At 42.5% G+C, this 17,341-nt stretch overlaps 1 protein-coding gene across 6 annotated transcripts in view; it reads left to right on the top strand.

The window, feature by feature from the left end:
• Positions 1-17,341, top strand: part of IGSF3 (immunoglobulin superfamily member 3) — a 99,947-nt gene that overhangs the window by 41,966 nt on the left and 40,640 nt on the right. For all 6 annotated transcript variants that reach the window (XM_082613148.1, XM_082613151.1, XM_082613147.1 and 3 more), the window contains exon 3: positions 13,128-13,505. In XM_082613148.1, coding sequence (XP_082469274.1) covers positions 13,128-13,505 — 378 coding nt within the window. The remainder of the gene's footprint in view (positions 1-13,127; positions 13,506-17,341) is intronic.

The following is a 17,341-nucleotide window of genomic DNA, read 5'->3' as shown; positions in this document are numbered from 1 at the left end:
CGGGAGAGGCCACAGCAGTGAGAGGCCTGCGTACAGCAAAAAAATAAAAAAATAAAATAAAATGCTGATCAATAGTGTATATTTTCAATGGCTTTATATATATATATATATATATATATATATATATATATATATATATATATATATATATAGTTTTTTTTTCCTTTTTTAAGTCAGGAGTGATCTATCCCTAAGTCTTACCTGTACCAATCTCTGGGGAAAGGAGGGGGAAGCAGGATTAGAGCTAGTAGTCAGAAGAGATTAAAAGCTTGTAATATTTTAACTAAAAATTTTTAAAATTTTTGTCTAAATCAAGTAAGTATTAGAATGTTTAAAAAACTTTTGAAGTCATAGTTTAGCAGTCCTCTAAGGTGGCAGCTTCAACATCTAGTAATGAGTGAATTAGACAACAGCTCAGAAGCAGGGACCCAGCCCAGGGTCTTGGTAGCTAAACGTCCTGGGATGGTGAGGCACCTAGTGACTCAGCGGACATCATGGAGATCAAAGCCAGTTTGGGACGAAGTGATTCATTTGTTTGCAGCCCTCTTTGCTGGTTCTGGAGCTGGTATTCACACCTTAGAAGTAGCATGAATAATTTAACATTTATTCATCATTGTCTCTAGAACACCTCTTTTAGGTACCACTGGAGATTTAAACTAAAAAAAGAATGAAGGATTAAATGAGTGATATTTTTGTCCTTGAACTTAAAACCAGGTCAGGCCCTCATCTTGTCTCACCGGACTGTTAATTTGGTCTCCCTGCTTCCAGTCTTGCCCTCTACTCTGTCCTCCACCTGCCACTTGAGTGATGATTCAGAAACACAAATCTGATCTGTCTCCTGTTTGCCTCTTCTCAGCTGCCCTGGTCCCAGAGGAGGAGTTTGATTTTATTTGCATGCCTTTCAGTGCCCTTTCCCACCTGGCACTGATGTGCCCTCCAGTCACGTGACAAAAGAGACCTTGGCAAACTTCTTGCTAATCCTGGGACATAGTACAATGTTTTCATATGGCATGTACCTCACCTTGCTTCCTTCAAGACCCAGTTCAGATGTTACTACCTCTGTGAAGCCTATTTGTCCTTACTTTCTCCTTTTGAGAGGTCTTAACCTTGCACTTTGCACCTCACTGCTATCACATCCTGTTGTATACTATTAATTAGTTATGAGTATTTCTTTGGGGATTGTCAACTTAGGATAAAACTACGTCTTATTGGGCTTCCCTGGTGGCGCAGTGGTTGAGAGTCCGCCTGCCGATGCAGGGGACACGGGTTCGTGCCCCGGTCTGGGAAGATCCCACATGCCGCAAAGCGGCTGGGCCCGTGAGCCATGGCCGCTGAGCCTGCGCGTCCAGAGCCTGTGCTCTGCAATGGGAGAGGCCACAACAGTGAGAGGCCCGCGTACCACAAAAACAAACAAACAAACAAACCCCAAAAAACCAAAAAAACCCTACGTCTTATTCATCTCTCCTTCATGGTTTCTGTGCTGGTCCCCTTCATATAATAGGTATTCAAAAAACGTTGGCTGAAAGTATAACACATGTTCTAGTTACATTTGTTGTGTAACAAATTGTTTCACAACTCAGTGATTTAAAATAACCATTTTATTAGGCTCATAGAATCTGTGGGTTGGAAATTTGGGCAGGCACTGGCAGGGGTGGCTTCTCTCTGCTCTACGATATTGGGGGCCTCAGCTTAGAGGATCCCAAGGCTGGGAGGTGGCTCACAGCTCAACGAAGGCTGGTTCCTGCCCTTGGCTGGCTACTGATTGCAAGCTCTACTGGGGCTGTGGACTGGAGCACCCTCTCCACGTCTTGGACTCCCTCACAACATGGCAGCCTCAGGACTTCTTCCATGGTGGCATCAAGTTGCAGAGTGGGAACCGCATTGCTTTTTATGGCCGAGCCTTGAAAGTCACACCATGTCACAAACCTGCCCAGATTCAAAGGGAGGGGTATAAACTCCATCTCTTGGTCACAATGCAGAGGAGCATGTGGGACAGGAGATATGGTTACTGCCATGTTCGGAAAATACACACTGCCATGGTTGGTGGGTGGGAGAGCTTAATTCCACAGCTAGAGCGAATATCTACCGCTACAGCTACAGTTGCTGGCTTAATGCACATTGAGCACTTATGGTGGGCCAGGTCCTAAGGGTTTTAAGCTCATTTGATCCTTCCACAATACTGTGAAGATTATACTGCTTTACAGAGAAGGATGCTGAGTCACAGAGAGGTTAAGTGACCAGCCAGGGTCTCCAGCTACTGCCTGTGCTGTGAGAGGTCAGAGAGGGAGCAGCTTCCAGAATTAGCTCCATCCTTCAGGTCTGCTGCTGTGTTGTGCCACTGCACATATCACGTGAGCGTTGATGGCTCTTTCAAGGGGTGTTTTTGATGGAAGTAAAGACCTGGGTGCAGGTCTTTGTGCTTGTGGTCTGGGGAATCTGAGCCATGAGCTGTCCTGGCTCTGTGGCTCCCCTGTGTGTGTGGACCTTGGTCAGGCTGCCCCTGGAAGGCAGTGACATTGACCTAACGGGGCCTTCCTTGTTAAGGTATTTTCCATAGTGTGGGTGTCTCCAGCCTGGCTTCGTTGACATATTAATACACATAACTTACTGTCCCTGATTGGGGCCCAGCAACTGCTGGCTCTTGGTGGTAAGGACCAAGCTCTGTGTCTGTCCCCTGACCCAGAAAGGGATCAAGTGAGGATTCGTTTTAGCTCATGCCCCTTCTTGTCCTCCCTTGGCTGAAGGCTAAATAAAACGTGAGAATCCCCAGCCTTGTCACTGGAGTGGCCTTCCTGACTGCTCTCTCGGGAGCATTTCTGTTCTGTGAGGCCGTTAGGTGGCCTGGTTTCCACCCCATGGCTGGTCTGTTTGGCATTTTTTTTTTTTTTTTTTTTTTGCGGGACGCGGGCCTCTCACTGTCGTGGCCTCTCCCGTTGCAGAGCGCAGGCTCCAGACATGCAGGCTCAGCGGCCGCAGCTCACGGGCCCAGCCACTCCGCGGCACGTGGGATCTTCCCAGACTGGGGCACGAACCCGTGTCCCCTGCATCGGCAGGCAGACTCTCAACCACTGCGCCACCAGGGAAGCCCCATTAATGTTTTGTTTGGTTATTTTTCTAGGTACAGTATTTTTTTTTAACATAAATTTACTGTGTGTGCATTTTTGCATTTTTAACTGAAATTCAAACATTAATCTTCTCTTTAATGCTTTTGTACTTAACAAAGATTTTTCCTGTTTTTGGATTAGTATCTCATGTTGGTAGAAACAAGATGAAATTTTAAAATTTTCATTTGGTGACTTTCACAGTATTATTTGATCTCTAGGATTACCTCTGAGATTGATATATAGTGCATTTACATTATTCCCATTTTACAGATTAAAAAATATACTAGTGTGGCCGAGGCACATGCAGAATTTGTAACAACTGTGTGCTGTTTGAGCTCTGAGGATTATAGAGGTCACAACTGGAACAGGAGATGTGGAATGGTGAGCTAGATCCTTCTGACACTTTGACATGCTCACTTATGCATCTTGAACTCAGAAATTGGATTCCGTGCTTAGAGATGTGTGTCCCTGAGCCCAGGCATGTTCCAAAAATGCATGGGAAGCTGGCTTTCACAGGCGCAGCCACACCTCCCTGCTCACTAACTCCTGAATCACAGTGCCTCTAGCCAGGTTGTCTAGGACTCAGCATGAAGGCAAAAGTGGGAGCAAACTTGGACAAGCAATAGCTTGAAAAACTAGTTAAGTGATATCATGTGTTTATGGATTAGAGACTGCCAAAACTAATCTAAAAGGATGTAGCCTTTCCCACTGACCATTTGTTGTCTAAAGCAATGATTCTTAATCTTTTTTTCTGGGTCTTGAATCTCTTTATCTTTTGAAGTTTATGGACTCTTTTTCTAGAAGAACACACACAAGTGCATGTAATGTAATTTTTCATTCAATCTTAGGACCCACAGGTGTCTATATTAGACACATATTGGTACAAAACAAATTACTCCAACACTTAAGACTAAAAGAACAGTAAATTCTTCTCAATTTTATTGCAAACGTAAAACTGCTCTTAAAATAAAACTTGTCCTAAAATAAAAATCTTGATTGGAGAAACTGTGTTCTGCTAAACCAGTAGTTACTGCAATTGTGAGTATAATTCTTAAAGCAAAACAAAACAAAAAAAACCCAAAACCAAACCTAAAAAACAACAGTTAACATTTATTATCTCTCACAGTTTCTGTGGATCAGGAATTCAGGAGCATCTTAACCATGAAGCTCTGACTCTGGGGCTCCCAGGGGGGTGCGGTCAAGATGTCATTTGGGGCTGCAGTCGTCTGAAGGCTTGGCCAGGGCTGGAGGAAGTAGCTCCAAGGAAGCTTAGTTATATGCTGGTTGTTGGCACTAGGCTTCACGTGGACCTGGTCACAGGGCTGCTTTGATGTCCTCATGACATGGCATTTGGCTTTCCTCAGGGTATGTGATCCCAGAGAGCACGGGGAAAACCCCAGTGCCTTTTTAGGACCTAGCTTTGGAAGTCACACTCCATCATTTCTGCATTTCCTTTTGGTCACACAGGTCAGCTGTATTCAGTGCATAGGGCAAGGTATGGGGGAGTAGCTTCCAGGCCCTCTCCAGGTGTGCCACACTCCCAGCACATTGACCTAGAAGTTCTAATCCTGTCATTTAGGGTTTTTAGTATATGTGCTGCCGAAGCGAGCACTGTATTAAAACATCATAATCACCCAAAGTCCATAGTTTACCTCAGGGTTCACTCTTGGTGTTATATATTCTGTGGGTTTGGACAAATGTATAATGAATGACATATATCCATCATTGTATTGATAGTATCATACAGAGTATTTTCACTGCCCTAAAAATACTTCGTGCTCTCCCTATTCATATCCCTGCCCTCCACAACCACTGACCTTTATGGAGACTGATTTGTCTCCATAGTTTTGCTTTTTTCAGAATGTCATTTACTTGGAATCATACAGTGTGTAGCATTTTCTGATCGGCTTCTTTCACTTAATAATATGTATTTTCAAGTTCCTCCGTGTCTTTTCATGGCTTGATAGCCCATTTCTTTTTACTGCTGAATAATATTCCATTGTCCGGATGTATCATAGTTTATTTATCCATTCACCTACTGAAGGACATCTCATTTGCTTCCAAGTTTTGGCAGATATGAAGAGTGCTGCTGTAAATATCCATGTGTAGGTGTTTGTGTAGACAGAAGTTTTCAATTCCTTTGTGTAAATACCAAGGAGTGCAGTTGCTGAATTGTATGGTAGGAATATGATTACTTTTACAAGATACCACAAGACTGTCCTCCAGAGCATCAGTACCATTTTGCATTTCTGTTGCAGGAAGGGGGACCCCTTCCAGGGCCCGAGAGCGGGCTCTCGTCTAACACTTGGAAATGAATTGTCCGAGGAGACACATGTGCTGACAAAGCAGGAGACTTTACTGGGAAGGGGCGCCCGGGCGGAGGGCAGGAGGGTAAGGGAACCCAGGAGGACTGCTCTGCCATGTGACTCACTGTCTCGGGTTTTATGGTGATGGGATTAGTTTCTGGGTTGTCTCTGGCCAATCATTCTGACTCAGGGTCCTTCCTGGTGGCATGCATGTAACTCAGCCAAGATGGATTCCAGCGGGGAGGATTCTGGGAGGTTGGTAGGACATGTGGACTGGCGTCTTCTCTCTCCTTTTGACCTTTCCCGAATGCTTCCGGTTGTTGGTGGCTTGTTAGTTCTGTGTTCCTTACCAGATCTCCTGTTGTAAAATAACTCATGCAAATTGTTACTGTCTTTGCCTGGCCAGGGTGGGCGGCTTCAGTCAGTGCTTCCCCTAACATGTCCACCAGCAGTGAATGAGCATTCCTGTTGCTCTGCATCCTCAGCAGCATTTGGTGTTGTCAGCATTCCAAATTTTGGTCATTCTACTAGGTGTGTAGTAGTATCTCATTTTTGCTTTAATTTGCATTTCCCTGATGATGTATGATGTGGAGCATCCTTTCATATGCTTACTTGCCATCTGTATATCTTCTTTGGTGAGGTGTCTGTTAAGGTCTTTGGCCCATCTTTTAATCAGGTTTGTTTTTTTTTTTCTTTATGCTTTAGGAGTCCATTTTATGTTTTACAGTACAGTTCATTATCAAATGTGTCTTTTACAAATATTTTCTCCCAGTCTGTGGCTTGTCTTCTACTTCTCTTGATATTGGCATTTGCAGAGCAGATGTTTTATATTTTAATGAAGGCCAACTTATCATTTATTGCTTTCATGGATAATGCCTTTGGTATTGTGGCTGAAAGGACATCACCATACCCAAGGTCATCTGGGTTTTCTCCTATGTTATCTTTTAGGAGTTTTAAATTAATTTATTTATTTATGGCTGCACTGGGTCTTCGTTGCTGCACGCGGGCTTTCTCTAGTTGCAGCGAGTGGGGGCCACTCTTCATTGTGGTGCACGGGCTTCTGATTGCGGTGGCTTCTCTTGTTGCGGAGCATGGGCTCTAGGCATGCGGGTTCAGTAGTTGTGGCTCGCGGGCTCCAGAGCGCAGGCTCAGTAGTTGTGGCGCATGGGCTTAGTTGCTCTGCAGCATGTGGGATCTTCCCGGAACAGGGCTTGAACCCGTGTCCTCTGAATTGGCAGGCGGGTTCTTAACCACTGCGCCACCAGGGAAGTCCACTTTTAGGAGTTTTTTTTTTTTTTTTTTTTTTTTATTTATTTATTTTTGGCTGTGTTGGGCCTTCGTTTCTGTGCAAGGGCTTTCTCTAGTTGCGGCGAGCGGGGGGCCACTCTTCATCGCAGTGCGCGGGCCTCTCACTGTCGTGGCCTCTCTTGTTGCAGAGCACAGGCTCCAGACGCGCAGGCTCAGTAGTTGTGGCTCACGGGCCCAGCCGCTCCGCGGCATGCGGGACCTTCCCAGACCAGGGCTCGAACCCATGTCCCCTGCATTGGCAGGCAGACTCTCAACCACTGCGCCACCAGGGAAGCCCACTTTTAGGAGTTTTATAGTTTTGCATTTTACAATTAGGTCTGTGATCTATTTTGAGTTAATTTTTGTGAAGAGTGTAAGGTTGTATCTAGATTCATTTTTTTTTATGTGTCTAGTAGTTTGAACACCATTTGTTGAAGAGACTATCTTTACTTCATTGTTTTTCCTTTGACCTGTGTCAGAGATCAGTTGACTATATTTATGATGCTAATGTAAATGGTATTGTGCTTTTACTTTTAGATTCTATTTATTCATTATTGGTATATAGGAAAGCAGTTGACTTTTGTATATTAACCTCTGGTATCCTGCAATCGTGCTGTAATCTCTTAGTTCAGGAGTTTTTTTGTCAATAAAAACTTTTTCATTTTTACATAGACAATCATGTCACCTGCAAACAAAGACAGTTTTATGTCTTCCTTCCCAATATGTATACCTTTTAAGTCTTTTTCTTGCCTTATTGAAAAGGAATGGTGAGAAGGGACATCTTTGCATTGTTCCTGATCTTAGTGGGAAAGCTTTGAGTTTCTCACCATTAAGTGTGATGTTAGCTATAGGTTTTTTGTAGGTAGTCTTTATCAAGTTGCGAAAGTTCCATTCTGTTCCTAGTTTACTGTGAGTTTTCTTAATGAATTGGTGTTGAATTTTGTCAAATACTTTTTCTGCATCTGTTGATATAACCATGTGGTTTTTCTTTTTTAGTTTGATGTGATATGTTATAATACATTGATTGATTTTTGAATGTTGAACAACTGCACCTGAGATGAATCTCATTTGGTTCTGGTATATAATTCCTTTTATATTTTTTGGATTCGATTTGCTAATATTTTGTTGAGAATTTTTGCACCTATGTTCATGAGAAATATTTGTCTGTAGTTTTCTTATAATACCTTTGATGATTTTGGTATTAGGGTAGCGCTGGCCTGATAGAATGAGTTAGGAGGGGATATACCCTCTGTTTCCCATCCTATGAAAGAGATTGTAGAGAATTGGTATAATTTCTTCCTTAAATGTTTGGTAGAATTCACCAGTGACTCCATCTGGGCCTGGTGCTTTCTGTTTTGGACAGTTATTAATTATTGATTCAGTGTCTTTAATAGGTATAGACCTATTCAGATCATCTTTGCTTCTTGTGTGAGTTTTTGCAGATTGTATATTTCAAGGAATTGGTCCATTTCATCTAGGTTATCAAATTTGTGATCATACAGTTGTTCATAGGATTCCTTTATTATTCTTTTAATTTCCATAGAATCTTATAATTTCCTCTCTTTCATTTTGGATATTAATAACTTGTACCCTCTTTTTTTCTTTGTTAACTTGGCTAGAGGCTTATTGGTTTTATTGATATTTTCAAAAAACCAGCTTTTGGTTTCATTGACTTTCTCTGTTGATTTTCTGTTTTTAATTTCATTGATTTCTACCCTAATTCTTATTTCTTCTGCTTACTTTGGATTTACTTTACTCCTCCTTTCCTAATTTCCTAAGGTAGAAACTTCAATTATTGACTTAAGATTTTTATTCTTTTCTAATTCAGTGCTATAAATTTTCCTCTAAGCACTGCTTTCCCTGCATATCATAGCTTTTGCTAAGTCATATTTTAATTTTCATTTATTGATAGTTTAAAAATATTTTTTTTAAATTTCTCTTGAGACTTTTTTCTGTGACCCGTGTGTTATTTAGAGGTGTGTTGTTTAATCTCCACATATTTTGGTATTTTCCAGTTATCTTTCTATTATTGATTTCTAGTTTAATTCCATTTTGGTCTACCAGCAGATATTATATGATTTCTATTTTCTAAAATTTGTTAAGGGGTATTTTATGGCCCAGAATGTGGTCTGTGCTGGTGAATGTTCCATGTGAGCATGAGAAGAATGTGTATGCCACTGTCGTTGGATGAAATAGTCTGTAGATGTCTGTTGTATCCAGTTCATTGAAGGTGTTGTTGAGTTCAACTATGTCCTTATGGATTTACTGCTTGATGATTCTGTCCATTTCTGAGAGAGAGGTGTTGACATCATCAACTATGCTAGTGGATTCATCTTTTTTTCCTTGCAGTTCTATCAGTTTTTGCCTCATGTAGTTTGATGCTCTGTTGTTATGTGCATATGCAGTAAGACCTGTTATGTCTTCTTGGAGAATTGACTCCTTTAATCATTATGTAATGTCCTTCTTCATTCCTGATAATTTTCCTTACTTTGAAGTCGGTCTAAAATTAATATAGCCACTCCAGCTCTTTTGATTAGTGTTAACATGGTATATTTTTCTCTATTCATTTACTTTTAATCTTTTTGTCTTTATGTTTAAAGTGGGTTTCTTGTAGACAAGATATAGTTGGGTAGTGTTTTTAATCCACTTGACAATCTCTGTCTTTTAATTGGTACATTTAGACCATTGACATTCAAAGTGATTATTGATGTAGTTGGATTAATATCTACCATATTCATTACTATTTTTTGTTGCCCTTTTTTTGGTTCCTATTTTTGTCTCCCACTCTTTTTATGTCTTTTGTGTCTAGTCCTTTTTATACAGTTATATATAATACTTGGATCATTTTAATTTAGAGAAGTGATACTTACTTATTGCAAAACAAAGAGTACAGAAATGTCTAAAGTAAAAAATGTTATTTTTGATCCCTGCCCAGAGGAACCTTCTATTGTAGGCTGAGAGGGAAGATGGAAGGGACAGTGGGGTCAGGAGATGCCTTGGCCAGGGTCGGGGCTCTGTCTTTTAAAATTTTTTTTCTTCCTTTGCGATACGCGGGCCTCTCACTGTTGTGGCCTCTCCCATTGCGGAGCACAGGCTCTGGACTCACAGGCCCAGCGGCCATGGCTCACAGGCTCAGCTGCTCCGCGGCATGTGGGATCCTCCTGGACCGGGGCACGAACCCACGTCCCCAGCATCGGCAGGTGGACTCTCAACCACTGCGCCACCAGGGAAGCCCGGGGCTCTGTCTTTTTGAAGGTAGCAGCATCTAGGAAAAGGAGATCCGGACAGCAGGGGCAGTGCCAGGAGAAGGAAATGGGGAAGGTGGAGTATAGAATGGGAATTAAACTGCTGAGAAGAGAAAGTTAATTTCTATTTCTATGTTAAGGTCCACTTCCTAAGAGCAGCATTATTTTCAAGGGTCAGAGGCCCTTTGTGGGGTCAGAAGGGAATTCAGAAGATATTTAATAAGCAGGTGCAGCTGACTGTGTATGGTTAAAGTACAATCTAGTATCTATTTATTTATTTATTTGTCAGGACTGTTTATAACTGGCTTCCCCGACTCAGACAAGTTGTTTTGACCTTGATGCCCTGGCTCATTCAGGCCACTTAACACTGTTTACCTTTCAGGGGAGTAATGTGTATGATCCCCCGATCTAGTGCTTTTGTAAGGTCTGTAAATAGAATGCACTCTAGGTGAGCTCAGTATTGCATCATCATAGCCAGAATCTGATCGGCCTCAGCTGCTTTCTTCTGCCCATTCACTAGAGGAGAATAAAACTTTCTTGACCCAAATCAGCAAAGGGAGGAGCTCAAAGCTATTGAGAGTCTTAAATCAGGATCTGGTCTTTAATTTGGGCACCTGGCTGGCACTCTGTAGATAAAGACCTCTCGACACTGCTCTGCGTTAGAGTTTTTAAAACTCCTAATGCCCAGGCTTCTGCACACCAGACCAGTTACATGGGGTGGGGCCCGGGCCCTGTTATTTTTTAAAGCTCTCCAGGTGATTCCAGTGTGGGTCTAAGGTTGAGAAGTAGTGTCCTAACAAAGATGCTGGCTGGTCCTGACCTGCTTCCAGCCTTCTTTGCAGCGGGTGGGGCGTGGTTGTGGCTGTTTTGTCATAGAACATTGAAATGCAGGGAGACCTAAAAGTTATGAATGTAGTTACATTGTTTTCAAAGTTCTGCATTTCTGGAGTACTGCAAACATTTGGTTCAAGTGTCATTATATACATATATATATTTTTTTAAATTGTTGTAGGACACATAGTAAAAATGTTACACACTAAATTTTAACATACTGAAAATAACTAATGAGCTGTCTTCTCCATGACCTTCAATATAGTTGTGAATGCTGTCAACCAGAATGTATCACGTAAATTCACGTACCACTTCCATCTGTTGATTTGCCACCTCTCCCCCACCCCCCTTTTCACTTTCCTTGCTTCTGCTGCTTAAGCCAAGGTGGGGTTCCATGTAAGATTTTGTTTGGGAGAAAAGATTGTGCATGAATAAAAGTTTATAAGCCACAGGCCTTTCCTTGTAGCGTCTGTTTTGGATTAGATCAGCTTGCTTTGAGGCTCAAGCATCCCCTGGGCTGGGCTTAGAGCTGCATCCTGCTAGGATTTGAGCTGTCCCGGCTGTTCCCCAGCTGGATCCATTTCAGATAAGTTTAAGCTGGGGCAGCTGTGATTGCCTTTTGGAGGGAGAGTGGGAGAAGCTTTCATGGGAGTGGGAGTGGGCTGCAGCTGTGGGTGGAGGTGGGTGACCCCACAAATGGTGTCATCGTCAAGAGGCCATTGGCATGTCCTTGAGGGATCACTGGCCAAAATCCTGTCCTCTCTGGATCCAGAGCCACAGAATATTCCAGCCCGGAGAGGCCCTAGCTAGCATCTCTTTCTTAAGGACTAATTATGGGCTAGGTCCCATGCTAGGGGCTTTATATATGTTATCTAATTCAGTCTTTTGATAACTCTATGAGGCACACATGATTATCCCCATCTTACAGATGAGAAAACTGAAGCTTGGAGTGGTTAAGTAACTTATCCAAGGTCACAACTAATCTAATAAGTGACAAAGCCAGCACTGGCACACGTGCTAGTCCACTCCAAAGCCTTCTTAGAAATCATTTTATGGATGAAGAGATCAAGGTACAAGAGAGGAAAAGCAGCTTGTCCAAGATGGCACAGCCAGCTCCAGTTCCTGGCAAAGCTGTGACTAGCCCTCCCCTGCTCTTTCTGTCACAGTGCTGTGCCCCCACTGCTGTCAAGGGGAAGGCCACAGGGGTGTGTCCCCCTCCCACCTTCTCAGTGGCTCAGGCAGTATCAGTTGTGCTGGCATGGAATGAGGACGCAAACTCACTATATTTCCTGCCCCTGGGTCTGCGAGGGGAGACCATGTTAAGAACACAGAGAAGGCAGGCAGAGGCCAGGCGGAGACGCATATCCCAGCCAGAAGGTGGGGCAGCCGGTGGTGAATCAGAGCTCAGTCTCCAGAGCAGCCTGACTTCCTTGTTACGGGGGGCACCGTCAGTTGCCCCCATCGGTGGTGTGTGGGCATCTGGGCGTCAGGGATGTGCATCAGCCCTTCCCATTCCTGTTCATGTGTACTCAGAAGAGCGGCCTGCAGGAGCTCAGCTTTGCCTCCGCATATGGAAGGAAGAGGGTGTAACGAATGCTCTACATGGTGTCACGGGAGTAGCTACCTCTTGCAAGTAAGGGTGCAGCACCAAAGAAAGGGCCCCAGGACTCCCTCCTACCAGCCCTCTAATCAAGAAAGGAGCATTTATTTAGTTTCAGCCAGATTGCAAGGAAATTGCTTTTATTTGTTTTCCTCTGAGTTTGTGCCAAGGATTCAACTTTTCCTCCTCATTTTATTAAAAAACTTTATAGGGCCTCCCTGGTGGCGCAGTGGTTGAGAGTCCGCCTGCCGATGCAGGGGATGCGGGTTCGTGCCCCGGTCTGGGAGGATCCCGTGTGCCGCGGAGCGGCTGGGCCCGTGGGCCGTGGCCGCTGGGCCTGCGCGTCCGGAGCCTGTGCTCCGCAACGGGGGAGGCCGCGGCGGTGAGAGGCCCGCATACCGCAAAAAGGAAAAAAAAAAAAAAAAAAAAAACTTTATAAAGGGCATTAATAAATAGATATAAAACTGCCACATAAATGACAGAGGGACTAAATGAAATTCCCAAGAGTCAGCCATTGAATAAGTAACAGAACCATGTCCTTGCATGATCAAATCCCATATATGCAAATTAGAGACAGTGCTTTACCACAGTGTTTTAATTAATATTTATAAATCAAAGAGCGCCTCAGAAAGGGCCAGTAAGCTACTTATATTATTACCATGTCACACGAATAACAAAACCTTTGAACATTGCTGCCTGCTTTGCATTTTGGTCTGAGAAGTAAGTGAGCCTGTTGTGTGTGTCTCCCCCACAGGGGTAGTGTCAGCACAGCGGCAAGTCGCCGTCCAGGAAGGACCCTTGTACCGCACAGAGGGCTCCCACATCACCATCTGGTGCAACGTCAGTGGCTACCAGGGGCCTTCTGAGCAGAATTTCCAGTGGTCCATTTACCTGCCCTCTGCCCCTGAGCGCGAGGTCCAGATTGTCAGCACCATGGACTCTTCCTTCCCTTACGCCATCTATACCCAGCGTGTCCGCAGCGGGAAGATCTACGTGGAGAGGGTCCAGGGGAACTCGGCATTATTGCACATCACCGATCTCCAGGCCCGGGATGCTGGGGAGTATGAATGCCACACGCCCAACACCGACGAGCGATACTTCGGGAGTTACAGTGCCAAGATGAACCTCGTGGGTAAGGAGATAACTGTGTTCACATGGCTGCTGTCCTGCCTGAGTGTCATAGTCAGTGTGAGCTGCTATCATAAACTATCATAGACTGGACTGGGTGCTTAAACAACGAGCATTTATTTCCCAGTTTTGGAGGCTGGAAGTCCTAGATCAGGGTGCCAGCATGGTTAGTACTGGTGAGAGCCCTCTTCAGGGTTGCAGAGTACTGACTTCTTGTTGTGTCCTTACATGGCAGAAAGGGAAGGAGAAAGCTGTCTGGGGTCCATTTATAAGGGCAATAATACCAGGGACTTTCCTGGAGGTCCAGTGGTTAAGACTCTAGGTTTCCACTGCAGCGGGCACGGGTTCAGTCCCTGCTCTGGGAACTAGGGCCCCGCATGCAGTGTAGTGCAGCCAAAAAAAAAAAAGGTGGGGGGCACTAATCCCATTCATGAGGGCTTCACCCTCATGACCTAATCACCTCCCCAAAGCCTCATCTCCAGATACCATCACACTGGGGATTAGGTTTCAACACAGGAATTTGGGGGGGAACATAAACATTCAATCCATAACACAGTCACTTCTTTTATAGCGCAGTTTTATTTGACTTTAAAAGGAGAATCCAAAGCTCCCCAAATATTTTAGAGGTCAACAGGTAGCATAAGTGAACCAAGTTTGTGTGTTCACTTGTAAATAGTAGGCTGAAGCTAAAACTTAAAGAAGATCTAATGCAGATGTTAAGAATTTCAGAGAAGGTTAACTGACCCTCGAGCTGGTGAAAGGGGATATAAAAATATAAGGCAAGGACATTTGTGGTTGATAAGCTGAAGAACTGATGAGGAACACTAAGCAGGTGACATCAGCTGGAAGAGAGGCCAAAACTCTAGAAACGATGGGCCTTTGTTTTTTTTAAATTTAATTTAATTTATTTTTTATACAGCAGGTTCTTATTAGTTACCTATTTTATATGTATTAGTGTATACATGTCAGTCCTAATCTCCCAATTCATCACACCACCACCACCACGCCTCCCGCCACTTTCCCCGCTTGGTGTCCATACGTTTGTTCTCTACATCTGTGTCTCTATTTCTGCCCTGCATACTGGTTCATCTGTACCATTTTTCTAGGTTCCACATATATGCGTTAATATACGAAATTTGTTTTTCTCTTTCTGACTTACTTCACTCTGTATGACAGTCTCTAGATCCATCCACATCTCTACAAATGACCCAGTTTCGTTTCTTTTTATGGCTGGGTAATATTCCATTGTATATATCAACCACATCTTTTTTATTCATTCATCTGTCGATGGGCATTTAGGTTGCTTCCATGACCTGGCTATTGTAAATAGTGTTGCAGTGAACATTGGGGTGCATGTGTCTTTTTGAATTATGGTTTTCTCTGGGTATATGCCCAGTAGTGGGATTGCTGGGTCATATGATAATTCTATTTTTAGTTCTTTAAGGAACCTCCATACTGTTCTCCATAGTGGCTGTATCAATTTACATTCCCACCAACAGTGCAAGAGGGTTCTCTTTTCTCCACACCCTCTCCAGCATTTACTGTTTGTAGATTTTCTGATGATGCCCATTGTAACTGGTGTGAGGTGATACCTCATTGTAGTTTGGATTTGCATTTCCCTAATATTAGTGATGTTGAGCAGCTTTTCATGTGCTTCTTGGCCATCTGTATGTCTTCTTTGGAGGAATGTCTATTTAAGTCTTCTGCCCATTTTTAGATTGGGTTGTCTGTTTTTTTAATATTGAGCTGCATGAGCTGTTTATATATTTTGGGGATTAATCCTTTGTCCAATGATTCATTTGCAAACATTTTCTCCCATTCTGAGGGTTGTCTTTTTGTCTTGTTTGTAGTTTCCTTTGCTTTGCAAAAGCTTCTAAGTTTCATTAGGTCCCATTTGTTTATTTTTATTTCCATTACTCTAAGAGGTGGATCAAAAAAGATCCTGCTGTGATTTATGTCAAAGAGTGTTCCTCCTATGTTTTCCTCTGAGAGTTTTATAGTGTCTGACCTTACATTTAGGTCTCTAATCCATTTTCAATTTATCTTTGTGTATGTTGTTAGGAAGTGTTCTAATTTCATTCTTTTACATGTAGCTGTCCAGTTTTCCCAGAACCACTTATTGAAGAGACTGTCTTTTCTCCATTGTATATCCTTGCCCCCTTTGTCATAGATTAGTTGAACATAGGTGTGTGGGTTTATCTCTTGGCTTTCTATCCTGTTCCATTGGTCTATATTTCTGTTTTTGTGCCAGTACCATATTGTCTTGATTACTGTAGCTTTGTAGTATAGTCTGAAGTCAGGGAGTCTGATTCCTCCAGCTCCGTTTTTTTCCCTCAGGAGTGCTTTGGCTATCAAGGGTCTTTTGTGTCTCCATACAAATTTTAAGGATTTTTGTTCTAGTTCTGTAAAAAATGCCACTGGTAATTTGATAGGGATTGCATTGAATCTGTAGATTGCTTTGGGTAGTATAGTCATTTTCACAATATTGATTCTTCCAATCCATGAACATGGTATATCTCTCCATCTGTTTGTGTCATCTTTGATTTCTTTCATCAGTGCCTTATAGTTTTCTGAGTACAGGTCTTTTACCTCCTTAGGTAGGTTTATTCCTAGGTATTTTATTCTTTTTGTTGCAATGGTGATTGGGCTTGTTTCTGATCTTTCATTGTTAGTGTATAGGAATGCAAGAGATTTTGGTGCATTATTTTGTATCCTGCAACTTTACCATATTCATCATTGATGAGCTCTAGTAGTTTTCTGGTGGCATCTTTAGGATTCTCTATGTATAGTATCATGTCATCTGCAAACAGTGACAGTTTTACTTCTTCTTTTCCAATTTGTATTCCTTTTATTTCTTTTTCTTCTCTAATTGCTGTGGCTAGGACTTCCAAAACTATGTTGAATAATAGTGGTGAGAGTAGACATCCTTGTCTTGTTCCTGATCTTAGAGGAAATGCTTTCAGTTTTTCACCTTTGAGAATGATGTTTGCTGTGGGTTTGTGATATGTGGCCTTTATTATGTTGAGGTAGGTTCCTTCTATGCCCACTTTCTGGAGAGTTTTTATCATAAATGGGTGTTGAATTTTGTCAAAGGTTTTCCTGCATCTATTGAGATGATCATATGGCTTTTATTCTTCAATTTGTTAATATGGTATATCACATTGATTGATTTACATATATTGAAGAATCTTTGCATCCCTGGGATAAATCCCACTTGATCATGGTGTATGATCCTTTTAATGTGTTGTTGGATTCTGTTTGCTAGTATTTTGTTGATGATTTTTTTATCTTTTCATCAGTGATATTGGTCTGTAATCTTCTTTTTTTGTAGTATCTTTGTTTGGTTTTGGTATTGGGGTGATGGTGGCCTCATAGAATGAGTTTGGGAGTGTTCCTCCCTCTGCAGTTTTTTGGAAGAGGTTGAGAAGGATGAGTGTTAGCTCTTCTCTAAATGTTTGGTAGAGTTAACCTGTGAAGCCATGTGGTCCTGGACTTTTGTTTGTTGGAAGATTTTTAATCACAGTTTCAATTTCATTACTTGTGATTGGTCTGTTCATATTTTCTATTTCTTCCTGATTCTGTCTTGGAAGATTATACCTTTCTAAGAATTTGTCCATTTCTTCCAGGTTGTCCATTTTATTGGCATAGAGTTGCTTGTAGTAGTCTCTTAGTATGCTTTGTATTTCTGCAGTGTCTGTTGCAACTTCTCCTTTTTCATTTCGAATTTTATTGATTTTAGTCCTCTCCCTCTTTTTCTTGATGAGTCTGGCTAAAGGTTTACCAATTTTGTTTCTCTTCTCAAAGAACCAGCTTTTAGTTTTATTGATCTTTGCTATTGTT

The sequence above is a fragment of the Mesoplodon mirus genome, assembly GCF_964341445.2.
Source record: "Mesoplodon mirus genome assembly, chromosome: 3".
Lineage (NCBI taxonomy): Eukaryota > Metazoa > Chordata > Mammalia > Artiodactyla > Ziphiidae > Mesoplodon > Mesoplodon mirus.
Note: the sequence above shows the minus strand (reverse complement) of the source record. Positions and strands in the feature narration are given on the sequence as shown.